Source organism: Mya arenaria, chromosome 4 (genome assembly GCF_026914265.1).
Source record: "Mya arenaria isolate MELC-2E11 chromosome 4, ASM2691426v1".
Taxonomy (NCBI): Eukaryota; Metazoa; Mollusca; class Bivalvia; order Myida; family Myidae; genus Mya; species Mya arenaria.
In genome coordinates, this window is record NC_069125.1 from 67940906 (window position 1) to 67966721 (window position 25816).

Sequence of the window (25816 nt, forward strand, 5' to 3'; positions counted from 1 at the left end):
GAGCGGAAACGAAGTGTGACGTACAGACTGACGGACTGACTGACGGACAGGGCAAAAACAATATGTCTCCCCATGAATGGGGGAGACATAACTCACATGCTCCCAGACCGGGAACCGAACCCGGGTCACCTCGATGAGAAGCGAGTGCGCTAACCACTGCGCTAACCGGACAACCAGTGTATTACTTATGTGCACTACGTCATTCATTCGTACATTATACACATTTAAAATAAGAAGCTGAGGTTAAACTTAAAGAGAAATATCGCAAACGACTGTTCAACTCAACTGCAAATTTTACCATAGACGTTTTGTTACACATACAAGTTCACGTACCACAACCTCTGTATGCGTTTATTTACAGAAGGCTGATTACGGGCACCAACTTTAACTTAAATGTCTGATATTTTACTAAGATATATCTTGTGCTGTACCTTGATTTTGGTTTAACTTTTGATAAATGCTTTTAAGAATAAGTGTGAAATTGTAAACTAGTAGCGCACCCGTGCTTCAATGACCGTTTGAAGGCGGTAATCCCATTATATATCGGTGAAGCTTTTTTGATGCGTGGTGTTTATTTTTGTGTATGGGGTGTTTATAAATACGTTTTTATATCTAGCTCATTGTCGTTTGTGCCTTAGCCCCGTGCCTCTAAGCAGGGTTGATCTTTGTTTGACTACTGGGCTTGTCCCTGTAGTTTCTAGTGTATATATAAAACAACTGTCATTACATTTGACGCATGTGTTATATAACGCTGCTCTATTTCTATTTGTCAGAAAGTATATGTTCGCTTACTTGTAATAAATTTGATTGGATGAACGTGGCTTTATTGGCAACATTCCTGCGGTTGATAAAGTTCTTACGCGTTTTTTTTATGACAAATATTAATTTAAATAACTTTTTAAATTTTCTATCGAAAACATTAAAAGAAAAATTATATTTCCTTTTGGTTTTTATAAAACATGTTTAAGAAATTCAGACAGTGGCTTATAATGTTTTCTCTAATGACATTATGAATTTAATATGGCATTATGACATCATCAAAACAAGTGTGACGTCACATCTTAAAAAAAAAACTTTTTAAATTAAAAGTTCAATAAAATTTATTTACTGTTAATGTTGTGATTCTCACTGTAGTTCAAATATGCATTTATTTTATTTTCAAACGGAATTTTAAACAATCAGATATATATACTGTTAGTATGATATTCTTGATGGTAGTACATTTCTGAAATGAGAACGGCGCGGAGGGGTAGCATTGCTGTGTGGTGTTCGGCATAGAGACGGAACAGGTGAACTGAGTACGCTGTTTCGTTACTTTTGAGCGGAAACGCTCATCGTCAAAGGATGACACATTTGGTCTCAACTCGTCTATGAATTGTGTTAGAAGTTAAGCTCGCAGAAGTCTCACTTACTAACATATTTCCTGAACTCGTTGAGTAACGTGTATTATAAAAAATATATATAACGACGAGTGACATATCGTGTCTATATTTGTCATCTGCTTCACCTTGTTTCCGGTTTAATACAATCATCACGATTCTTATTTGTGTAGGACATGTGTAATGTAGCATTGCTGTATTAAACCATTCTTTGCTAAATCACAATTGCAATTTAATTCCGCATTGTAAGATGCGATGACAGATTAGCTGACATTCATTTTAAAACAATTTTGAATAATTATGCAAAATTTGTTACGTGGCGCGAAAATTTATGCAAGTCGTTTGTAAGTCCTTGAACTTAAATGTCATGGAGTATTTGTCATTTGCATAGCTGTGCAAAAGTATTAATTAACTCTAATTAAATATGTACGATATGTTGCGATACTGAATGATGTTGAAATTCAGTAAAATTATAGATGCTAATTTTAAAAATGGAGTTTAGTTTTCTATATTGCTATCACTCTTCAATGGTAAAATGATAATATTCAGCAATCAACATCAACGATCAGTACAACATACGTTCACAGCGGGTTTAAACTGGTTAATGGCGGGAACGATCAGTACAACATACGTTCACACAGGGTTTAAACTAGCTTATGGCGGGAACGATCAGTACAACATACGTTAACAGGGGGTTTAAACTGGCTTATGGCGGGAACGGTCACTACAACATACGTTAACAGGGGGTTTAAACTGGTTTATGGCGGAAAGGTCAGTACAACATACGTTAACAGGGGGGTTAAACTGGTAAATGGCGGGAACGATCAGTACAACATACGTTCACAGGGGGTTTAAACTGGCCTATGGCGGGAACGATCAGTACAACATACGTTAACAGAGGGTTTAAACTGGTTAATGGCGGGAACGATCAATACAACATACGTTCACAGAGGGTTTAAACTTATGGCGGGAACGATCAGTACAACATACGTTTACAGGGGGTTTAAACTGGCTTATGGCGGGAACGGTCACAACAACATACGTTAACAGGGGGTTTAAACTGGCTTATGGCGGGAACGATCAGTACAACATACGTTAACAGGGGGTTTAAACTGACTAATGGCGGGAACGGTCAGTACAACATACGTTGACAGGGGATTTAAACTGGTTAATGGCGGGAACGGTCAGTACAACATACGTTACTAGGGGTTTAAACTGGCTTATGGTGGGAACGATCAGTACAACACACGTTACTAGGGGGTTTAAACTGGTTAATGGCGGGAACGATCAGTACAACATACGTTAACAGAGGGTTTAAACTGGTAAATGGCGGGAACGGTCAGTACAACATACGTTAACAAAGGGTTTAAACTGGTTAATGCCGGGAACGGTCATTACAACATACGTTCACAGCGGGTTTAAACTGGCTTATGGCGGGAATGATCAGTACAACATACGTTACTAGGGGTTTAAACTGGCTTATGGCGGGAACGGTCAGTACAACATACGTTCACAGAGGGTTTAAACTGGTTAATGGCGGGAACGGTCAGTACAACATACGTTAACAGAGGGTTTAAACTGGCTTATGGCGGGAATGATCAGTACAACATACGTTACTAGGAGGTTTAAACTGTTTAATGGCGGAAAGATCAGTACAACAAACGTTAACAGAGGGTTTAAACTGGTAAATGGCGGGAACGGTCATTACAACATACGTTACTAGGGGTTTAAACTGGCTTATAGCGGGAATGATCTGTACAACATACGTTACTAGGGGGTTTAAACTGGTTAATGGCGGGAAAGATCAGTACAACATACGTTACTTAGGGGTTTAAACTGGTTAATGGCGGGAAAGGTCAGTACAACATACGTTACTAGGGGGTTTAAACTGGCTTATGGCGGGAACGGTCAGTACAACATACGTTCACAGCGGGTTTAAACTGGCTTATGGCGGGAATGATCAGTACAACATACGTTACTAGGGGTTTAAACTGGCTTATGGCGGGAACGCTCAGTACACCATATGTTAACAGGGGGTTTAAACTGGCTTATGGCGGGAAAGATCAGTACAACATACGTTGACATGGGATTTAAACTGGTTAATGGCGGGAATGATCAGTACAACATACGTTACTAGGGGTTTAAACTGGCCTATGGCGGGAACGATCAGTACAACATACGTTACTAGGGGGTTTAAACTGGTTAATGGGGGGAACGATCAGTACAACATAAGTTTACAGAGGGTTTTGACTGGCTTATGGCGGGAACGGTCAGCACAACATATGTTCACATAGGGTTTGGACTGGTTTATTGCGGAAATACTCAACTTATATGTTAAGTAGTTGATGGATATCCAACCACATCAACACATCCCTAAATTGAGTCGTTAATTGCAAAATTTGAAATATAAGACAAACTGGAGCTAGAATCAATTTAAAAACACTAAAGAATACAATAAGGTAAAAGAGGCCCTTAATAGATTTCTACACAAAACACTAATTTACCAACTAGTCAACAAAGTGGGTGTTGCTGTATGAAAATATTAACATAAAATGAAAAGTCACATATAGTTATGTATGCAATTGCACAAGAAATTCACATGTTTAATGGTTAAACACAAGAATAATTCACATAGTATAACCAACAGATTTGTTGCTTTATAAAATGAAACTAGTAAATGATCCAAATATTGTCATAGATAGTATGTTTGTATTGCTAGGTTCTGGAAATTATCATTTTATGTTTGACTTATTGTTCCAAGAATTCAACAAAAACTCATTACGTAAACGCAGAAAAATAGTTCCAACAATCTCATGTTGTCATAGCCTGAGACTGGCCTAAAAACACTAACTTAACAGACAAAAAGTGTAATTGGACAGTTGTAGAACGTTTATTATATTATACTCAATTAGTAATTCAATTTTAAGCTACAACTGACAATATTTGATATACTTGCATATTTCTTTCTTTCTTGTTTTTTTTTACTTTGAAGTCATTACTTGCATATTTCTCTCTTTCTTGTTTTTAACTTTGAAGTCCTGGATATTTGTTCAGCATTTAAAGCGATACATCATAAAGTTATGATCGAATGAGGTTATATTTTTATACATAATTAAGCTCAAAACAAAATACATGCAAGTAAACATAACCTAATAATGTAAGTTAAGATAGCATGTTGTTCTTTTTGTATTGTACTATTACACATTATAGTGTTATATAGTATACATGTTAAAATTTCCTAATATGAGGTCATATTATATTATCTTTTTCCCATCTACCTAGTATTCTTTTTACAGTTTATTGATGCAAGGTATGCGTTCTGCAGTGGCGGGTCTACCGGGAGGAGAGGGGGCACACAGAGCCCGTGCCCCCCCCCCCCAGCGGGCCGGCAAGTCATGTTTTTTGGGGGCACATCTTTATTGATTTAACTCTACAAATAAGTTGTTTTGTCACAATTTAAATTTTATATAAGCACTTTTGAAAATGACATCGGGGCCCGAACATTCGATAAAAAAAATCGGCGCCGCATTTTACACAGACAGCTGATCAAAAGTAGACAAATATGGCTGCAGTTATACGCGTAAGTTTACTTTTTTCAGAATCTATCATAAATCAGAAATATAAGTTGTTTTAAACTGTTTATATGTGCACACTATATGTTCGTCATTGCTTTTAATAATGTCATTGTGTGTTAACAAGATATGTGCGTGCATGGCGAGCATTTAACAAAAGTTTAAATTCAAAACGTTGCCGCCTTGAAACTTTCCATTTCGGTCTTTATTATCGTCTGGTTCTCGGAATTATGCTAGAGCCTTTGTAAATTAATACATAATAATTTATTTGAAACCCTTTTTGGAATTTGTTGTCAAGTTGTTTTTACTTCAGTTAACTTAAATTTATAGCAATGACATCCGAAGTAACTACAGTATCGTTGAGTGTATCAATATACTGTAGGTTTATATAGCATTTATTCTACGGCCTAAATATGTGTGTTTCAGGTGGACGAGTTGTTAACTACTTAGCCCGTTAATCCGTCGACCTTGGTTGGATTCCCCGAAACGGCTAGATATCTTTGTTGATTTTTTTTGAAAGGTTTATCTCAGTAAATGATAGCTTTTAAATTCAATTGATCTGCCAAACATGCATTGACATTATAACTCCCCGGATTGAGCCAAACGTCCCAAAATCCATTTTCCATGTGTACATTTTTTTTATCTTGGATGCCCAGGACTAAATATTTGAAAGTACCAATAAAATAAAACATGAATGTGTTTAACCACAGGATCCGATGAACTACATTTAAACAATACCAAGATAAACATAAAATAAATGGTTAGCTTTTTTAAAAAATGGTAAGTATGTTAAAACACAGTTTTCGCTAATGTTTTATGCACTGACATGTACAGGTTTTTTTGTGTGTGTATAACTTGAAAAGTTGTCTGTTGGGCAGGGGTGAAAAGAGATAACTAGTATTTATGTATATAATTATGGCCGAAAAATATGTTTTCATCTTCTCCTAACCGTTACTGCAACCTATGAATTAAACAGTCGTTCATTCAGATGTGCTACATGTGTGTTATAGTTTTATACTATGTGTTGGGTTGAGCTTTTATATTTTCACTTTCTACTTTGTCGTTCGGATTTCGATCTTTGTGCAACCTATTTTATTTTTCGCATTTCCATCTCAGAAATTCAATATAAGCAACATACACGCGTCACACCAAGTTTCATAGCAATTTAAACTATGTGAGAAGAGCGGACGTTCTTGTAGATTGAGTTCTGGCCCAACTGTCAGCCTCTGGTGATAGCATAATGGACTCGTAGACAGTGGTTCAGTTCGGCGCAGTCACACGCGATTTAGACTTCATTAAATATCATCATTTCTGTGTTTAATTATTTTTATTTGAAGGCGGGACTGAAAGCTATACTTGACCAATAATGGCGTATACAGTAGTGTATGTAAGCTTCTATACAGAAGTGAAGGCGCAGTCCTCAGGTAAGTTACATATATATCACGAATCAACATTCATTCGCAATAACGTAAACTGATACAAAAAATGAATACTAATACTACTAAAATAAAGCCTGTGTGATCATTTTTATCAATTATTAGATTTGTCTGCTATCATCACAGAATATAATATGAAATTGAAAGGTAATCTTCAGGTGCCAAAAATTATCTTCTTTAACTTGAGAATGTCCATTGTTTGTTTCTAATATCACTAGTCATACAATAGACGACTTTCTTTGTCATTTTGGGGTATTTACCTCAGCGAGTGTATTTAATTACTCTTTTAAACGTCTGCTGGGATCAGATTTCCCAAAACAAAGCGTAATAGATTCCATTCAATTGCCACGTTTGTTTTAGTAAATGAGAATAACCTGTTATAATGTCTTTGTAAATCATTCTAAATCCATTAATGGCGTTTCGCAAACAAATTATGGAAATCTTAAAAATGTACATTTCGGATTAAAACTGTAAAGGTAAGGTAGCTTTATGTTTGGTTAGTTCTCCTCAAAATTAACCCCAACTCAATACTTCAGTCAAAACTTTGTTTAATTTTAAATGCAAATATTATGAAAGAGTGACATTTAAGACACCAATAGTTCCAAAGTTGACAATGCCTAACGAATCTATTGCCATTTCACAAAAGTGTTCAATCAATGTTAATGTACTTAACTTATGTGTATAGGGATGAAACTCGAAGTAAGTGCCCTAACATTTTCCTTAACAATGGTAACAGGATTATAAGTAGAAATAGTGAAAATATTAGTATGCGATTTAAAGCAATGTTTGCTACGATGTTACATAGTTTTGTAATAATGGTCGAATCATCAAATATATTTTGAATATTAAATACTTCATATACACAGTAATCTGATTTACAAGTACAAGTATTTCTTTAATAAAATTAGCACAAATCTTTTCTTCTTCTTAATTATTACGCCACGAGGGAAGTGTGCCATTCCAAATACTTACACAGAATGACATATGCTAATTCGACATGATTATTCAATTTTAGGCAGGCCATCCTGACAACATAATGGCAACCATGTCGAAGTTTGGAGAATGGGAAGACTACGAAATACGACCACAGAGATCTTCCAACGGAGGTCAGCGCATTGCTTTTGTTACACCACAAATGGATATCGACATCACCGGATGTACTCCTAAACAAGTCCGTACACACCTCATCGACCACCCCCGCGATGACGGATTAAAACAGCGCGAACAACTCTGGAATTTTCAGCAACGATATCGCGGAGTCGGTAACGGCAAATTACGAACAGTCGTGGCCACGGATACGGAGGATTATAAACCGGAACAAAGTATATCGTTTAGCAACAAAGATATCATAAGACCCATTTCAACTTCAAGAACAGAACATTCCGGTGACCAATCCAGCTTAGCCACTCGGTTTAAAAGAAGACTGAAACAAAAGAATTTAAAACTTACTCGTATCCGTACGAGAGAACTGCCCTGTGTTATGCCAAACAGTCAAAACGAGGTCTTTGAAAAAAGAGATACCGACCGGGAGGTTCATTGTATTCAAAGGCTATATTCATCCGAGTTGTGTATCAAAAACAGTATTTACAACCAACTCAAGTCTGGTGACAATGAAGAGAAGCGAAATGACCCAAAGGCTGGTGACAGAAGTCGGATCCTTGAAACGATACAGAGGCATGGTTCTTTAGAAAAATTGCCAGATGTTCGTTTACCATCTTCAATTAATTCTGCTCAACCACACTCTTTCAAGTTCTTCAAAACTCTTAATCCATACAATAGACGAGTGTTTGACCATCTTTCTCACAGGCGATATATACCACTACAAAGGTCTTTTACAAACATAACAGACCTCGGACCAACAAAACGAAAACTCATTATAGTTTCGAGAAGAGACAAAGGCAAAAGTAGAGGAATTAAACTTAACTATTTAAACGACAATTACTACGAAGAGAATGGCATTGAAAACAACGAAATGTCAGACGATGAAGGTGAAGAAGGAGACGACGAGGAAGACGAAGAGGATGAAGAAGATGAAGAAGAGCGTCAAATTCTTACTGAAAGGATAGCAAAACAGCTACATTGCAGAGATGATCGACAGCCGAATATGGACTATATAGATAGCTTCTCTACGGCTAAGACACAGGATGATATGATTCTCACTCGGCAGCATGCTGACGAATTAACTACTAAAAACCAGTTATTACGCTCAGAGAAAACGTTTTCAAGTGAGGGAAGAAGAACTCAAAATCGACATTATACAGAACCTGATTTTGATAGTGTTGGACAGTCGTTCGAGATCTGTGAAGACACTAACTTCAGAGGAATCGAAGATGGCTGGACAAGTAATGATAGCAACGTAAAGCCAAAGACAAAAACAAGCAAGAACTTGACAGCTAAGTATAGTAAACGAAAAGTTTTTAAAAGAAAGTCCAAACGTATTGAAACAAGGTCAAGTTCGTCGGAAGAAGAGCTTGACATTCCAGACGATAGATATGGTCCGACTACACACTCAGTAGATAGAAAGCTGTCGATTCGAAAGCCATGGGAATGGCGACCAAGTCCGTATAGATGGACGGATAAACCATTCGTCAAAGAAAGCGACAAACCTTATATCGAAAGGATTATCAATCGGGGAGAAATCATAGATGAGTTCAGCTATGATTCATATGAAAGAACCAAACCATTGAAGGTACAAGCCTATCCTGAGGGTGCTGGATATAAAGACAGAAGCGGTAAATTAAGATGAACTTCACAGCAACGTCAGAGAATATTATAAACAAGAGCTCTTCGTTCGTAGAGCTTGCTTATCAGGTGCAAAAATCCAAGAAACGCATTGTTAAATTATTGTAAATGCTGTGATATGTGAACTGTTTAGTCAATAAATTCAGAAATATGTAATTCTTTATTTCTTGCAATGGTGTTAAAGAATGAGAAAGACAATTTTAACTTACTAGTCTTAATTCAAAGTCCTCAGTGAGATAAGGTGCCCGGGATGTTATACAAATTTAATGAAGAGGTATTAGATTTTCTTGAAACCGCCAAGGTTTTATACCGTTACAGAGTGCCAAAGGTGTACTCAATGTTTATATTGCTTTTAAGAGTTTTAATTATACGGCAAATTATGCAAATATAATAATATACATCTTAGACAAAGTATATCTAAATGTGTACCGTGCATCTTAATTTCATTACGGTTTCATGTTCAAATTTGCCTCATTGTCAAAATACTCAAAAATGAGAATATCTCGTCTATTTGTTCTCTTTTTATGGTTGACTATGGCCTGTTCATTTACAACAAGTATCTGATATTTTTGTAGTCGGTTTTGATATGCATTTGTGAAATCTGGTCAGCACGCAAATTCTTTAGATCACAGCGCATCGCTGTCTGATAAAAAAAACTGATTTAGATGAGGTTGGATCATCAGTTATCTCCGATAATTCGTGATAACCACGCATCGTATTCATCTCTGGTCTTCTTACGTCTAAAGTGGTTTATGTGTCTTATTTCCCATAACTTTCTGTCCGGGTATCTAGAACATTACGTGACCTGTGATAACAATATGTTTAAGCAAACTCGTCGCTTCGACATGGCCCATTAGTATTAGTATTGATCACAGGGGCGTAGCGTGCCATGACCGTAATCTAGTTGGTGTCCGGGGATCCTTCCCTTTGGAACAGTTGTAAGAACAGACACTAAAGAGTATATTCTGGCACCTGGTCGGATCTTCTGACTGCGAGCCAATTTCATTTTTACACGTAAATACAAAGCATATGTACGTTATTTATAAAACAAACGCCAGCGAAGTGAGCGTTAAACAATCAAGCGAATGCATATGCATGCATTAAAAAGATTTATTCCAAGAAACTTCTACATGATTTCAATATTTGTGTTTCATTAGCAAAACTTCAACTATATGGGTAATATCAGTGCATGATGAAAACATTTAACTTGCATCTTTGCTTATGGTTACAATCTTTTTCACAGATGCCTCTATCCCTAGGAGTTGCCGTCGCTACCGCCCTCGCCGCCGACATTCGTGCGCTCCTCGTCGTTTTGTAGTTGATTTTTTTCATTTTCATTAACACACGACAGTAAATCAAAGCATGACTAAACCATAATATCAAACAATTGGCTTCTTTCCATCTAGCTGAATGGTTCGTGATTGTATAAACTTGCTGAACATGCTGGATCAACTACTGTATTGTTTATGTTTTCACCGCCTTGTCTGTACTCCTACGTGGGATTGCGTTTCTTTACTGCATGGCGTATCAACGTCCGGTATATTTTGGTAATTTAGAGCTATGCATTGGTGAAATTGGGCCGGATATGAAATTTTGCTCCTATTTATAGTTTTAGTGGTACTGTGTCTTATTTGAAGCTTTCAATGGAATGGAATTCAAAGGTTAAGTTAAATAATTGAGATAAACATATTGTCATGAATCCACTGTTACGCAGTTTTTTTTTCGAATACGAAAACTCCTTTTGGTCTTTGAGTAGGAGCACAGACTCAAACGGACACCATAGAGATATAATGTTGCAGCTAACATAGGCCAGGTAGGGTTTCACTCTACATACTACATACCACATACACAATTAATACGCAGCCAACATAGATAATGAACAAAAAAATCGATATTGATGTCTAAGTGTATAACGTCAATAAACTATTGTGTTTTAGTATGCTTTGTATGAAAAATGCTGCTGCTGCTGCTGCTGCTATTTTTTCATCATTTTAAATGAAACATATAGCGCAGTCTACGCCGCTTACGGAGCCCCACCTTCGGTCTTTTACCAGAGTTTGATCGAGAGTTTAGCTTCTTAAAACACTTCGATTGCAAACCTTTTCACAATACGGCCGTCTGACAGAGCACTGTCAAAACAATATTTTGGAAAATGTTTTGTCGAAGTGTTTGATGCAACTAATCACCTTATCAAACGCCGAGTAATAAAACGAAGGCGGGGCTCTTTAAGCGTCATAGACTGCCCTTTGTCTCATTTAAAATGGTGTTGCAAAAGAAAGGTTATCTTTGATTTTAGTTTCATTTTAAAGCTGCACTCTCACAGATTGAACATTTTGACAACTTTTTTATCTTTGTGTCTTCGAACGAGCCAATTTATGCGAAAATACATGAAAACCAGTGATATAAGACTGCTGACAAAAATCAGATCGAAGATTTTCATATTAAAGTTAAAAAATTGATGCTTCATGCATTTCTCTAAAACCGTTAGTAACGCCTATAGCTATAAAACAGTAATTTTCGAACGGAAATATGTAAATCTGTGATATGCAGATATGTACTCAAAAATTGGCTCATTCCAAGACAAAAAATAAAAAAGTTGTCAAATCCGTGTGAGAGTGCAGCTTTAAGCAAAATGTTGCCTTCTGGTGTAGCATATATGACGTAATTTATCACGTGGTATACACACACTGGATAAATGTAAAGAGACAATTAATGCCGGGATTAAGAAATGTAGAAGTGTCAACGTACTTTGACCATATCATACAATTAACAATACAGATGAAATGTGTAACCCATGCTTGGACACTCTGTAAACTTGTAACTTGACACAAGTGAGTTAATTTATTTGAGAGAGCATCGTCGCCAAAACTTTACTTAAACTTCAAGGAACTCCAACTTCGGAAACGAAAGGAAAATTATTGTTTGGTGAAAATGTCATTGCCAAAATATTCCAAATTAGAACCTTTACCCAAAAAAAGAAGATTGTGGCAAATTCGCAAGACATGGAAATATAAGAGATGATAATACACTAAATTCAGATATGTGGCTGCCGAATCTAAATTTGACCGTTGACTAATACACATAATAAGAAACTTTCATTTGAACGTATTGAAGCGGTAAATATTGCTAGCCTGTAACACTATAATAAATATCTAACTCACCGCATGTGTGCTATTTTTGAGATTGTCCAAGCATCCCCTCACCCCCTAAGTACAATATTTTTGATCGTCTGAAGTTTAAGTAACAAATGCTTTTATTCCTAACACATCATAAGTAATTTACCTAACGATTTCTTCTAATTTGCAGTCAAAATAAAAGTGTAAGTGGTTTTAACATAGATTAAAGTATGTTCAATACCTTCCATGACATATTTTTTCAGAAATTATCAATTAATATAAACATATGTCTAGTGTGATTCTTAAATAAGGGAAATTATTTTAGTCTGGAAATTTATAAAAAAAAATAATCCTGATTACCGCCCCTGGGTTTCATTTTCTCGAAACGAGTGATCATATATACTCATCTTCGCGACTGGACCGTCCGTATAAAGCCTGAAAACTCCTGACGTTTATTGCTCTGTTTGTTATCTTCAATAGCAAGACCCATACTTAAACTGATTTTGGCTTCTGTCTACGCCAGAATAAGACATTTAAATTTCAGCCAGCTAGATGCACATGTGAATTGTATAATTGAGGGTAAGGATGTTTCAGTTACTGGCGTCCGCATGTTTAACTTTTTATATAAGAACGGTAAAACCCGTATCTGACATACCCCAAACTAGATGCAGCGTTTACTTCCCCTTAGCCTTTGCTGTGTGTGCATTTTTCTGGACACAATGTACTATCACAAACATATGGTTTATTGGTCCGTGGTACCATGAATACATACACTTGTAACATTTTTTTCACTTCTAGAAACAGGTTCCGTGTCATTTACAAAGACGCTTCAATATAAGACGTATTATCAGCAAACGTGTTCCATTTGCTTTGCAATTGTATTACTGCACACCATAAAAAGAGTCTGGACATAAAGAGAGATTCGAGACATGCAGGAGAACCAGCAGAGTACATCGTATCAACAATACTTTCAATTTGCATTTCATTTAACAAATGATTCACACACATTTGATTTTCAACAAGTGTTTAAATATATGTTTGGACCTGACATGTGAGTTTTGGAACCCATACACCCCCTCACCAGTGAACTTCTGTTTTTTTTTCTAACCCTCACGAGGCGGTAATTCCGAAAGTATTAATTGGGGTGAATGATTCGTGGTCTGTCTGTGTTGTGTTGTGTACGTTGGGTATCTATTAATACGTGTATTTGGGGCGTTACTTAGTCTTAGTTCTTCAAACATGTGTTTAATGCTCAGGCTAGTGAGCATGTCCCTGCACTTTCCATTTTATTATAATCATCATAAGCAAACACCAAACAGTCACTGACATGTGTTAAACGGTAACTAGGTAGCCTGAAATAATCAAATTTTCATCCCGTTAAAACGCGATGGGAATGGACGTCCGCTTGCAAAAATGCGGTATACGCGATGGGAATGGACGCCCGCTTGCAAAAATGCGGCATACGCGATGGGAATGGACGTCCGCTTGCAAAAATGCGGCATACGCGATGGGAATGGACGTCCGCTTGCAAAAATGCGGCATACGCGATGGGAATGGACGTCCGCTTGCAAAAATGCGGCATCTGAATTTTACCCACCGTTGAATCACATTGAAAAAAAAATGTATATCAAATCTCGAATTTCTGTCTGTAGCATCCTCTGCAGAACCTGAAAGTCCCATAAAGTTTTAGTGATGTAAACTTATGTTTTGTATGTACATCCAAATGACTTCTCTTAAACTTTTTGAAATGTTTTAATCACCAGAATGATAAAAATGCATTTATCGCAACTACAAAATGCAACAAAACCAAATGTATAATCTACATTTAGCGCACACAACGAAATTTCCAGATCACGTGACTTTTTAATGGCAAAATTTCCATTTTGCTTTATATACTAATGATGACTCGTACAAGTTTTGCGTTTTCAAAAGGTTCCTACCGCTTGGAATAACTCACCAGTCAATTGCCTTTTTTGGCATCATTCAAAGAGAGGCTCTCCAAGATCTCTAACGGACCTATTCGCCATGTTTTGAAGTGAAACGATATGAGAAGTGTTTAGTTATGCCAATCGGGACTACCGCATCGGAAGCTAGACGACTAAAGTTAGTGCTCTAAAGTTCGGAAAGTGGTCAAACTATTTTTCTTCGTGTCCGTTCTTTTAATTGCTATTAAAGTTTTACCATTTTGGGACATCTACATTTCTCTATTTTTCCTGTTTTTCTCTCTATTTCTTTATATTGTAACCGGGCTCTTCGGGCTTGGGGTCTGGACGTTTGCGAAGTGTGTGTGTGTGTGTGTGTGTGTGTGTGTGTGTGTGTGTGTGTGTGTTTCCGTAATAAGGAAAAGGATAACAAAAACAACCCTTTATTTCTCTCTGCAGCCCCCTTTTCATACGTAAGCATAGTCAATTAAACCAATGCGAGATATTTTATACTATTATTTTGTACTATTACACTATATTCGCGCACCGTTCCAGTATTGTCAAAGTTGACATTTTAACATGTTGATGAAGATAAAATAAAATATGCGATGTCTGACCCTGTTAAACGTAATAGGTAAACGGTAAAAAATATATGATCATAAAACGCTTTGTTAACTAATATATCGGAGGGGCGTGGTCAAAGCTGTATTGTTTTGCTTTTTTTTTAATTCCGACTACGATCAAAATTTTAGTACCAGATTCCGAAAAAAATAACTATTGTAACTTATTTTTCTAAATGTAGCAGACCCTTTAACGATATAAATGAGAAAATAAAGTTTTACCCAAAATATATGGTTATGGTCATATCTTACACCGAGTTTTAATTGACTAAATACAAATTCACGGGCTCCGGATATCGGGATTTAATGCGCACGATGGTACGGAAGGATACGGGATTTAGTATATCGCAGTTTTGAGTTACCTCTCTTTACTCTACTAACAGGTTCAGGTCAATGTAGGTTGAGCTGACCGTATTCTTTGGAAAAGTACTTCGTCCCATCTTTGATATTCTCTTATTCAACAGGTAAAATTATTAAATTAGTTTATAATCTAGTTATTAGTTAAACTCGTTTGTTCAAATGCTCCGAAAATCGGGCTATTTATGTCCGAGAAAATTTATGTCCGAGAAAAGAAAACTTGAAAATCATTGAATGTAAACAAACTTGTTTACTTAATAATGATGATGTAAGAGTACGTTTATATTTGGTTTTGTAAACAAGACAGATTTCATATAGATCTAAAATACATATGGTTGGTATCAAGATCAGAGACATAATTTTGATAAAGATACTGCCTCAGGGCCATCCACAGAAAATATAGATAATTCAGGATTAAAGTAAACCTGGGAGGAAAAGTGCGCTCTGTGTGGGGCTCGAACCCACGACCGCCGGAACACTAGCACGGCGCTCTAACCAACTGAGCTAACCGGGTGGCTGGTTCTAACCCACACACACTACACTCCTCCCCCAGTAACCTTTTTAGGCCGATGGAGGCACTTCTGCCGTTTACCGCTGCCACCAGTAAAATAAACCTGGGAGGAAAAGTGCGCTCTGTGTGGGGCTCGAACCCACGACCGCTGGAACACTAGCACGGCGCTGTAACCAACTGAGCTAACCGTGTGGCTGGTTCTAACCCATACACACTACAGGATCAACTTTTTGAGGGGTTGTAGTCAAAATAATTGTATATGGAAAGATTTTGACGATTTTAGACAAAGCAAATCCTTCCTTTAGGGATTAAAATAATCCTGGATAACACGTCTATTATTTTAGACTAGAGGGGGTGGTAACATTTGTTCATTGACAGATTTTTTTACGATTTTTGATTTGGCAAATCCTTCCTTTAGAGATTTGAAGAATCCCATATAACATGTCTATTATTTTAGACTAGAGGGGGTGCGTGCGGGATGACGTTGACCCCCTTCAGCATGACATTTTTTATTAACCATTCCACTGCCGAATGGCACATTTTGGTGCACTCGAAGAGGAGAATTGTTGAATAAGAAAAAGGAGACAAAATCACTGTTTTTGCGGAATGATATAAAATAGTTAATGAAAAAATATGATATGAATGAATATTCAACACCAGAATCACAGGCAGCAGAAAATGTTGACAGGACCCACCCTATGGCTTAGCCCCGTCTGTATGATGTCAATTTGCTTTTAACCTTATTTTTCCTCAAATCGGATACTCATATTTGGATAGGTCTTTCAGAATTCCTACCTGTTTGCCAATAGGGAATTATTCATACCAAAGAGTAGGAAGTAGCCATTTGATATGCATCATGCTTCTTTTGGCATGCTCTCTCATTTGTTTTGTTTGATTAAACGAGCGAATTTATGTTGAAAACACAGCTTCCGTACATGATTATTAATCAAATTCGAAGTGCAATCTGCCAAAGTCGTCCATTTACCTATATGTTAAGAAAAGATTTTACCAACCCTTCAAGTAGCTTCCTAGTTTATGTTGCACCGCACTTGCGCTCTAAGAGATTACTTGATTTAGAGAGATTATTACCGGAATCTCTATGGATTGAGATCAATGACCTAAACACTTGCTACTTACTTTACACTATTATAGGCCACCTCATTATAGAATAGATTTCTGGGACAAACTCAATGTCTGTTTAGAAAAGGCATTAGAATATAAAGTTAAAATGATCATAGTTGGAGACATTAATGAAGATCAATTAAACATAAACAATCACAATTTTCGAGATGTTTTATCGTTAAATAACATGACAAACTGCATTTACGAACCGACCAGAGTCAACGCACATACTCAAACATTAATCGATCCAATCGGCATTACAAACAATATATCAGTTCTTCATTCAGGTGTCTTTAAAACAAATCCAGACGTAAGTGACCATTATGGCACTTACATATTTACTAAAATCACAGTTCCAAACTCATAGCCTTACAAGCGGAAAATATGGGGATATAATAGAGCGGATTTCGATAAATTGAATGAATTAATCAGAACAACGGATTGTTCATTTATTAACAATGGGAATATTGACAAGTCGTGTTTAATCTTTTCACATAAACTTATCGAACTTTGTACAAAATTTATACCATTCGAATTTGTAACTATACGACCAAACGATAAACCATGGTACAACACAGATATTCAACGAACATTGCTAACGTGATAGACATAAACAAAAGGCAATACATTCGGGTAAACAATCTGATTGGCTAACGTATAAGCACTTAAGGAACAAAGTAAATAATATGAAAAAATATGCTAAACAAACATTCTGCTGTAGCCTTGAAACATCTTTAAATGACTTAAGCACAATAGATCCTAAGAAGTATGAAAACTGTAAAACTTTTAGTTAAAAATAACTCGCAACAAACTGATGTCATTCCTCCTTTGAAAACAGCGAATGGTAATGTTGCTACTACTAACGAAAAAAAGGCAAATTCGCTTAATGATTTCTTCGTGTCAATATCTAACGTTGATGATTCAAGTGTTACTCTCCCCTTGTTTACTTATAAATCACACTCACGATTATCTAACTTTGTAATCACAGAACAGGATGTAACTGATGTTTTAGAAAACCTTAATGTTAATAAAGCTATAGGCCCATACGGAATAAGTCCCAAAATGATGAAAGCTACATCAAAAACGCCATGCCTTCCCCTGTGTTCATTATTTAACAAGTCTTTGATAGAAAGAAAATATCCCGAGTGTGGGAAAACTGCTAATGTAATGCCTCTTTTTAAAAAGGGTGCACCGGACGAACCTTCTAACTATAGACCGATCTCCTTAATAAGCTGTGTTGGTAAAGTCATGGAAAGAATTATGTTTATAAAGAAATATTTATAACCATCTTAATGGTAATGACTTAATATCTAAAAAGCAATCTGGCTTTTTACCAGGTCATTCGACTCAATATCAGCTAGTTGACATTTATAATTTGTAAAGCGTTTGACGACAAAGAATCCACATGTATTGTATTTTGTGACATATCCAAGGCCTTTGACAGAGTGTGGCACAAAGGTCTCATTTTCAAACTAAAGCAATACGGTATAAATGGAAATTTATTGGATTGGCTAACTGATTACTTAAAAGGCCGAAACCAAAAGGTCTTCGTAAAATCATCCTTTTCAGATTCAAGAGTATTAGGAGGTGGTGTCCCTCAAGGATCGCATCAAAAATTCTTGGAACAATGAAAATGATGAAATTCAAACTACACAGAAAAACACTTAACCACATATCTCCGTCCGCATCTAGAATACGGATCACTTCTATGGGATAATTGTGCCCAATTTGAAAAAGATACACTAGATAAAATTCAATATGAGGCTGCTCTCGTAGTTACCGGTCTTACACGATCCGTATCAATAATCAATCTACTAAAAGATATTGGCTGGGTGTCCCTTACAGATAGAAGAACAATTCAAAAGCTGACATTAGTATACAAATACAACATGTTACCACCTTATCTCGAACAATTATTTCCTCCAAGTGTGCAAGCTTTTAGTAACAACACATACTATTTACGAAACTCTGAAAACTTTCAAACATTACCTAGAAGAACTCAAATTTATGCACAGTCTATACTTCCATCCGCATTGAGGATGTGGAACGACCTTGACAACTCAATTAAAAATGCAGTATCATTGCCCGCGTTTAAAGGTAAAATGAAATCTATGTATACTGTTCCCAAAGTCCCTACATTTTATATCGAAGGCGAAAGATCCGCTTCAGTTCATAATGCTCGAATGCGTAACAATTGCAGCAACTTAAATTCTGATCTTTACAATAATCATATCGCAACGTCTCCTAACTGTGTTTGTGGTACTGAAATCGAAGATGCTGAACACTTTCTTTTCAAATGTAGTCGTTTAACTACACAAAGGCGTCAGTTATTCCTTCAGACTAGGCAATATCACCCACTGAATGCCTATAAATTACTACACGGCTACAGTAATCTAAGTGACGAACAGAATACATATATTTTTCAAAGAGTGCATACATATATTGTTGCATATAAAAGATTTAAGACAACTGAAGTTCAATAGGATGCCTGTCTACCAAACACTTGCAGGATTAGCCAAAGTGGACTTGGCGACAACGGATGTGTTTCAGATACCATTTCTCTTCCTATCTTTCTCCCTCTCTCTCTCTCTCTCTCTCTCTTCTGCTTACTTATTTCTTAAACCAATTTCATACTTATTCGAACTATAAATATAGAACCATTATAAGTTACTTACTCTTGTATGTATTCACATGCATATAGACATTGTCATAACTTTCAATTCTAATAATAGTCTGACACATTTCGGGGAGGGCCATTTTCTAATGTTGTCATAACTTGAGGCCCAACCCAATTGTACAATAATATTGTTTGTCGAAAATATGTATACCACGTGTGTTTATTATTTACAATAAAATACGATTAAACTTAAAGTAGTCCATTAAAATAACCAAGCATCCAAAATAATTACCCTGCATCAAAGACACTGACTTAAATCATTTATTATTATTGATTCGCATTAGTCATAAAGAGAGTCATTAATCTGATATCAATTAGCTGTTATAACAAAACAAATTACATTGTAAAACAAATTATGGCCCTTGATTGACTTTTTTTTCTTCTTTTTTTAAAATTTTCTTTTTATTCTTTTGACAGACACATTCTTGTATTCTTTACCTGGTTTTCACAAAGGGAAAACAAGTTATTAGAATGACTTTTGTCATTGTTTGGGCAGGCTGTTGGGAGGGCAGCATCAAAGTCACCTTATGTATCAAATTAATTTAACTAGGTTTGACATATAGTGACCAAACTTGGTATATAGGAAGAGTTTATGGCGACCTTTCATGGTATTGCATTTGAGGCCCCTAGGATCAAGGTCAAGGTCAAAGATACTATTAATAGAATATTGGTTGGTATTGAATAACTTAAGGAAGGGTCGACATATTGCACACAAACTTGGTGTATATAAAGAGTTTATAGAGACTTTCTTGACATTGTGTTTTGGGCTCCCAAGAGTTATGGTCAATGTTTACTTTTTAATTTGATTTTTTTATTGCCTTTTACAGGCACATACATCATTTTTATTTTCACTTCTAAGTCAAAGCGGTGTAGACGAACGGGCTGTCTTACAACAGCTCTGGTTGTTTTCATTGTACTTGTAGATTAAAACAAATTTCTTTTACATCAGTCAAAAAACTTAAATGGTTATGATTTCCTTACTCCACAGTTACCATATAATTCACAACAGACATATCAATAAATGCAGCTTCCCTTTGAAGACCAGTTTCCGGGTGCTAATAAACCCAATACAGTCATTGAATTAAGATTTTTGGATGAACAAGCCCGAATTCTAATACTGTTCCTTGGCATAAATTTTTAGCTCTGTTGGCCAAAGGCCAGTAAAGCTTATGCGATGTTAATGTGTACGTAGTATGTGCGTTCATGCGTCAGTGCGTCTGTAAACAATTGCTTGTGAACACGATACAGTCCTAAGTTTTGATTGTATCTCAATGAAACTTGTGTAACAGTATTTAAAATCCATTAGAGCTCGGTTCCTTTCAAAAACCAGCCAGAACCGCCCATGCATGCCTAGATTATGGGCCTTGAAAGTATAAAAAGTCTGTGCGTCTGTAATCAGTTGCTTGTGAACACGATACAGTCTTCAGTTTTGATTGTATCTCGATGAAACTTGTACAGTATTTAAATACTATTTTTAGCTAAGGCTATTTTTAGCCAAGACTACATGAGCGAAGTCTATTTTTAGCCAAGTTTACATGTATAGTCACAATTGCTTATGAATGTTTGTTCAAATTATGCCCTTGGGGTCATTTCTGGCCACGCCCTCGGGTTCACAGAGGTATACTTAAATTGGGAAATGTTAAAAACCCTTTTTGTCTGAAACAGCTATGCAGATCCTTGCTATTTTGAACAAGGCTTAATTTAGTGGTCCACTTCCATGGTTGTTCAAATTATGGGTCAAACTGGCACTGCCCCAGGGGTCACAAGTTTCCTAGAGACTTATTTAAGAAATATATTTTCCAAATCTTCTTGTTTCAAACCACAAGGCCCATACCATTGATATTTGTTGTGGAGCATCATATGATGACCATCTAGCAGCACATTTGAAATTATGCTCCTTGGACAAAAGCTGGCCCCACCCCTTTTGACTTACTTTTTAATTTTTAAAGCTACAGCAATGAAATTTTGGCCATGTGTACAGTTTTGCAAACAAGCATCAATGTTGTCCTCGGATGTCCTTGACTTTGACCTTTTGACCAACTCTTTATTTATTTAAAGCTACAGAAATGAAATTTTGACCATGAGTACAGTTTTGAAAGCAAATATTTTTTACCCTCAGATTACCTTTACTTGGCATAGATTAAAATAGTTCATGCAACTAATCTGCTTACAACACTTTCTGTCTTCAGATGTTGAATGTGCAGCGTTTTCAGCTAACCCAAACACAAAAAGTGAACTATATATTTGTTGCCTATTACTCATACGTACATGCCTTAGATTGAAAATGACCACAAGAGCCATGTCAGTAGTGCGTAGGCCTCTTGGGCCTCTTGTTTTAACAAGCCATGCTGTATAAAATTCTGAATTTGAGCAAGTCGGGAAGACATTTTACCAGACCAGGGTATGTGGGCTTGTGTTAAATTTCGACCACTACCAATAACATAGGGATGACATCATTCTAGCCTGAATGTGAGTCTGTAAGCACTGGTTCCATGCACTGTATTTTATTGATTGTTTTATGAACTAAAGTTTAAGGTACATGTATTTTTATGGTGCATAGCTGTTTTTAGAAATTGTTTTGGAATAAAAGCTTAAAGAAAGACAGTTTTTATGGTGAGCCGGCAGATTACCCAGCCATTTGATTTTGGTAATCCTCTCAAAAAGCAGGGTGTCTCGGGTCACCAAGTTACTGTAAGTGTCATGCTCTGGGCATTCAAACATTCTTTGAGATTAAACTATGCTTGGACCCAAAAATATGTTGAGGTTAGACCATTTCAGTTTAAACTTATTATCAGAGACCCCCAAATCATTCAGGTAAAAATTCATAGGTGAAAATTCATGACAGCAGACGTTTTGGTTTAAAGGCCTTATACACTACCCCAGCAGAGGTATTGAAAAAGTGTCTTATTACAGTTGTAAGTGGACCGTGCACATGAATTTTAGAAAGGCCAATTTTAGAAAGGAGAATTTTAGAAAGGCTGTGATAAAAATCTTATGTTTTTCTTTAGGAAACATATTTCTATTTATCTATTTATAAATCTGTATTTATTTATATATTAAATAATGCATTTATTTGCTCACTAATATATGCAATACACTTATCATGGTATAAGTCAGATACAGTTACTCATTTTTTTCTTCAAAAGAGGACACATTTGATGAAAAACTATTACTTACAGCTATGAGACAAATATAAATTGTGAACAATAAATACTGATTTTCTAATGAAATATAAATTAAATACCTTTCACAATTTACACAAATCAAACTTGTGTCCTCCTGAACCATGGAAACGACTGAATTAAATAGTAAATTTAAACATCTATTTTGCAGACTGTGACAATGTCTTAAACCTCAAGTACCATGCACAAGCACTCTTGGTGTGAGGACTAGAGTGTTACAGTAGAGCGTGCGGTGATGGTGCAAGAGCAAGTGATGGTCGTTCAAAGCCAGGGACCGCTGAGTGTTGTTCCGTCTGAGGAGCCGGTCTCATCCTCTGCCATGTCACCCACAGGTTACTCCAGGGATGAGGTGGATGCTGACTTACCCTCTAAGGATCAGGCCAAGGAGTTCTACGCTAAATATGAGCCCAGGGAAGTTCTTGGGAGGTAAGTTCATACATACGTATAGATTTTAGCTCAACTATTCAAAGAATAAGAAGGCTTTACTACTTAACTCACCCGGCATCGGGAGTCCAGATATAAGTTTATGACAATTTGGTATTTTCACTTGTTACTCCAAAACCCTTCATTTAATTTACTTAATACTTGGCACAGTTGTTGAGGACCATCACACAATGAGGTTACATAGCTACATATTATCCTTAATACAAATTATGGCCACTGTTTCTGTTTGACTTAGGAACACAGGTTAAAGTTTAAGGGCACATTGTGTGAAGTTAAAGTTTTATGGCAAGTTGGCAATTTTACTTATAACTTCTATTCCCTTTTTCAATTGCTCAAATACCTCACAAAGTTGTTAAGGGCCATCACACCATTAGGTTACATAACTCCATATTAACCTTTAATACAAATTATGGTCCTTGATTGACCATTTTTATGTTTTTTTAATTTTATTTTTAATTGCTTTTGACAGGCACATTTTTATTTATTTTTAACCAGGTTTTTTCACAAGTAGAATAACGTACTATGCCGTTACAATTAGAATGATGTATGACGTTGTTGGGGCTGGCTGGCATGAGAGCAGCGTCAAACTCTGTTCAAAATGCCTTCACTTGTCAATCCATAATGAAACACCTTATTGTAAGGATGAACACTTTGTGCTCATTGATATTCATTATTTTGGTAACACCTATTACCAAAAAGCTATCTGATACCATTCAAAGTAAAAAAGCTATCTGATACCATTCAAAGTAAAAAAGCTATCTGATACCATTCAAAGTAAAAAAGCTATCTGATACCAATCAAAGTAATACCATATTGATGACCTCAATAAAAGTGTTTCAAGAGGTTGTATATGTTGTATACATAGTTAAGAAAAAATCAGGCCACACATTTGAGCTGCTTTTAAGTATAAAGGGTATAGTTCATATGTAACAAGAATAAATTTATTCCAAGGGAACGACAGTAACAGTTGTAATAAGTTTGTTAAATTGGTAATAAATGAAAATGATGGGTTTAAAGTTTATTGTTGAAATCATTAAGTTTGACAATAAGGCCAAATATATGAATAAATGCAGCCACATATGCCATATAGCATGGCCATGAGATATGAATGAATTATTAATATATCAATGTCATCCTAAAATAATTAAGAGTGTATTATTTAAGGAACATTATTGAACATCGAGAAGGAGAACAGTATGATCCCATGCTAAGCATACATTATATGTTTCTGTTGTATTTAAGGCTCATATATTATAAAACATGCATTTCACAAGCTGATCAAGATGGGGGGGGGGACACCCGGCTTGCGCCCCCCCTAAAATCATCCAAGTTTACTTTTTAACCAGGTTTTCACATAGTGAAACCTGGTTATTAGAATGACAAACATCGTTGTTCAGGCGGGCAGGCGGCCGGGCGGTGTCAAACACACCTATGAAACTGAATCATTTCAGTAAGGGTTGACATAATATGATATTATCTTGACCAAACTTGGTTGATAGGAAGAGTTTATGGATACCTTTCATGGGATTGCGTTTGGGGTCACTAGGGTCAAGGTCAAGATCACTGTTACTTAAAATAGAAAAATGATTGAAACTGATTAACTTTAGTTAGGGTTGAAATATCTTGACCAAACTTGGTCTAAAGGAAGAGTTTATGGATGCCTTTCATGGGATTGTGTTGGGGTCCCTAGGGTCAAGGTCACTCTTACAAAAATAGAAGAATGGTTGAAACTGAATAACTTAAGTAAGAGTTGACATATCTTGACCAAACTTGATCTATAGGAAGAGTTTATGGATACCTTTCATGGGATTGTGTTTGGGGTCCCTAGGGTCAAGGTCAAGGTCACTGTGATTAAAAATAGAAGAATGGTTGAAACTGAATAACTTTAGTCAGGGTCCACATATCTTGACCAAACTTGTAATGTAGGAAGAGTTTATGGATATCTTTCATGGGATTGCTTTTGGAATCTCTAGGGTCAAGGTCAATGTTTATGGATACTGTTTATGGGATTGCGTTTGGGGTCCCTAAAGTCAAGTTCAAGGTCACTGTTACTAATATTAGAAAAAAGGTTGAAACTGAATAACTTAAGTTGGGGTTGACATATCTTGACCCAACTTGGTATAAAGAAAGAGTATATGGATACCTTTCATGGGATTGCATTTAGGGTCCCTAGGTTCAAGGTCAAGGTCACTGTTACTAAAAAATAGAAAAACAGTTGAAACTGAATAACTTTAGTCAGGGTCCACATATCTTGACCAAACTTGTAATAAAGGAAGAGTTTATGGATACCTTTCATGGGATTGCTTTTGGGGTCTCTAGGGTCAAGGTCAATGTTACTAAAAATAGAAGAATGGTTGAAACTGAATAACTTAAGTCAGGGTCCACATATCTTGACCAAACTTGTAATAAAGGAAGAGTTTATGGATACCTTTCATGGGATTGCTTTTGGGGTGTCTAGGGTCAAGGTCACTGTTACTAAAAATAGAAAAACAGTTAAAACTTAATAAATTTAGTCAGGGTTCACATATCTTGACCAAACTTGGTATAAAGGAAGAGTTTATGGAGACCTTTTATGGGATTGCATTTGGGGTCCCTAGGGTCAAGGTCACTATTACTAAAAATAGAAGAATGGTTGAAACTGAATAACTTTAGTCAGAGTTTACATATCTTGACCAAACTTGGTCTATATGAAGAGTTTATGGATACCTTTCCAGACTTCCCTAAAGTTGTCGGTCC

General features: G+C 36.2%; 2 protein-coding genes across 2 annotated transcripts in view; both read left to right on the forward strand.

Moving 5' to 3' along the window:
- Window positions 1-6731: 6731 nt before the first annotated feature.
- Window positions 6732-9279, forward strand: LOC128232429 (uncharacterized). The gene is made up of 2 exons (XM_052945972.1): window positions 6732-6863; window positions 7403-9279. The coding sequence occupies exon 2, from the start codon at window positions 7424-7426 to the stop codon at window positions 9131-9133; it is 1710 nt and encodes a 569-aa protein (XP_052801932.1). The 5' UTR covers window positions 6732-6863; window positions 7403-7423; the 3' UTR covers window positions 9134-9279.
- Window positions 9280-15149: 5870 nt separating this feature from the next.
- LOC128231550 (phosphorylase b kinase gamma catalytic chain, skeletal muscle/heart isoform-like) overlaps window positions 15150-25816 on the forward strand; it is a 30173-nt gene continuing 19506 nt past the window's right edge. Inside the window, exons 1-2 of the mRNA XM_052944543.1 lie at window positions 15150-15251; window positions 22788-23062. Coding sequence (XP_052800503.1) covers window positions 22872-23062 — 191 coding nt within the window. The 5' untranslated portion in view covers window positions 15150-15251; window positions 22788-22871. The remainder of the gene's footprint in view (window positions 15252-22787; window positions 23063-25816) is intronic.

Bases quoted from the DNA above. Each gene is read 5' to 3' on its own strand.
- LOC128232429 (XM_052945972.1), top strand. From the start codon at position 7,424: ATGGCAACCATGTCGAAGTTTGGAGAATGGGAAGACTACGAAATACGA.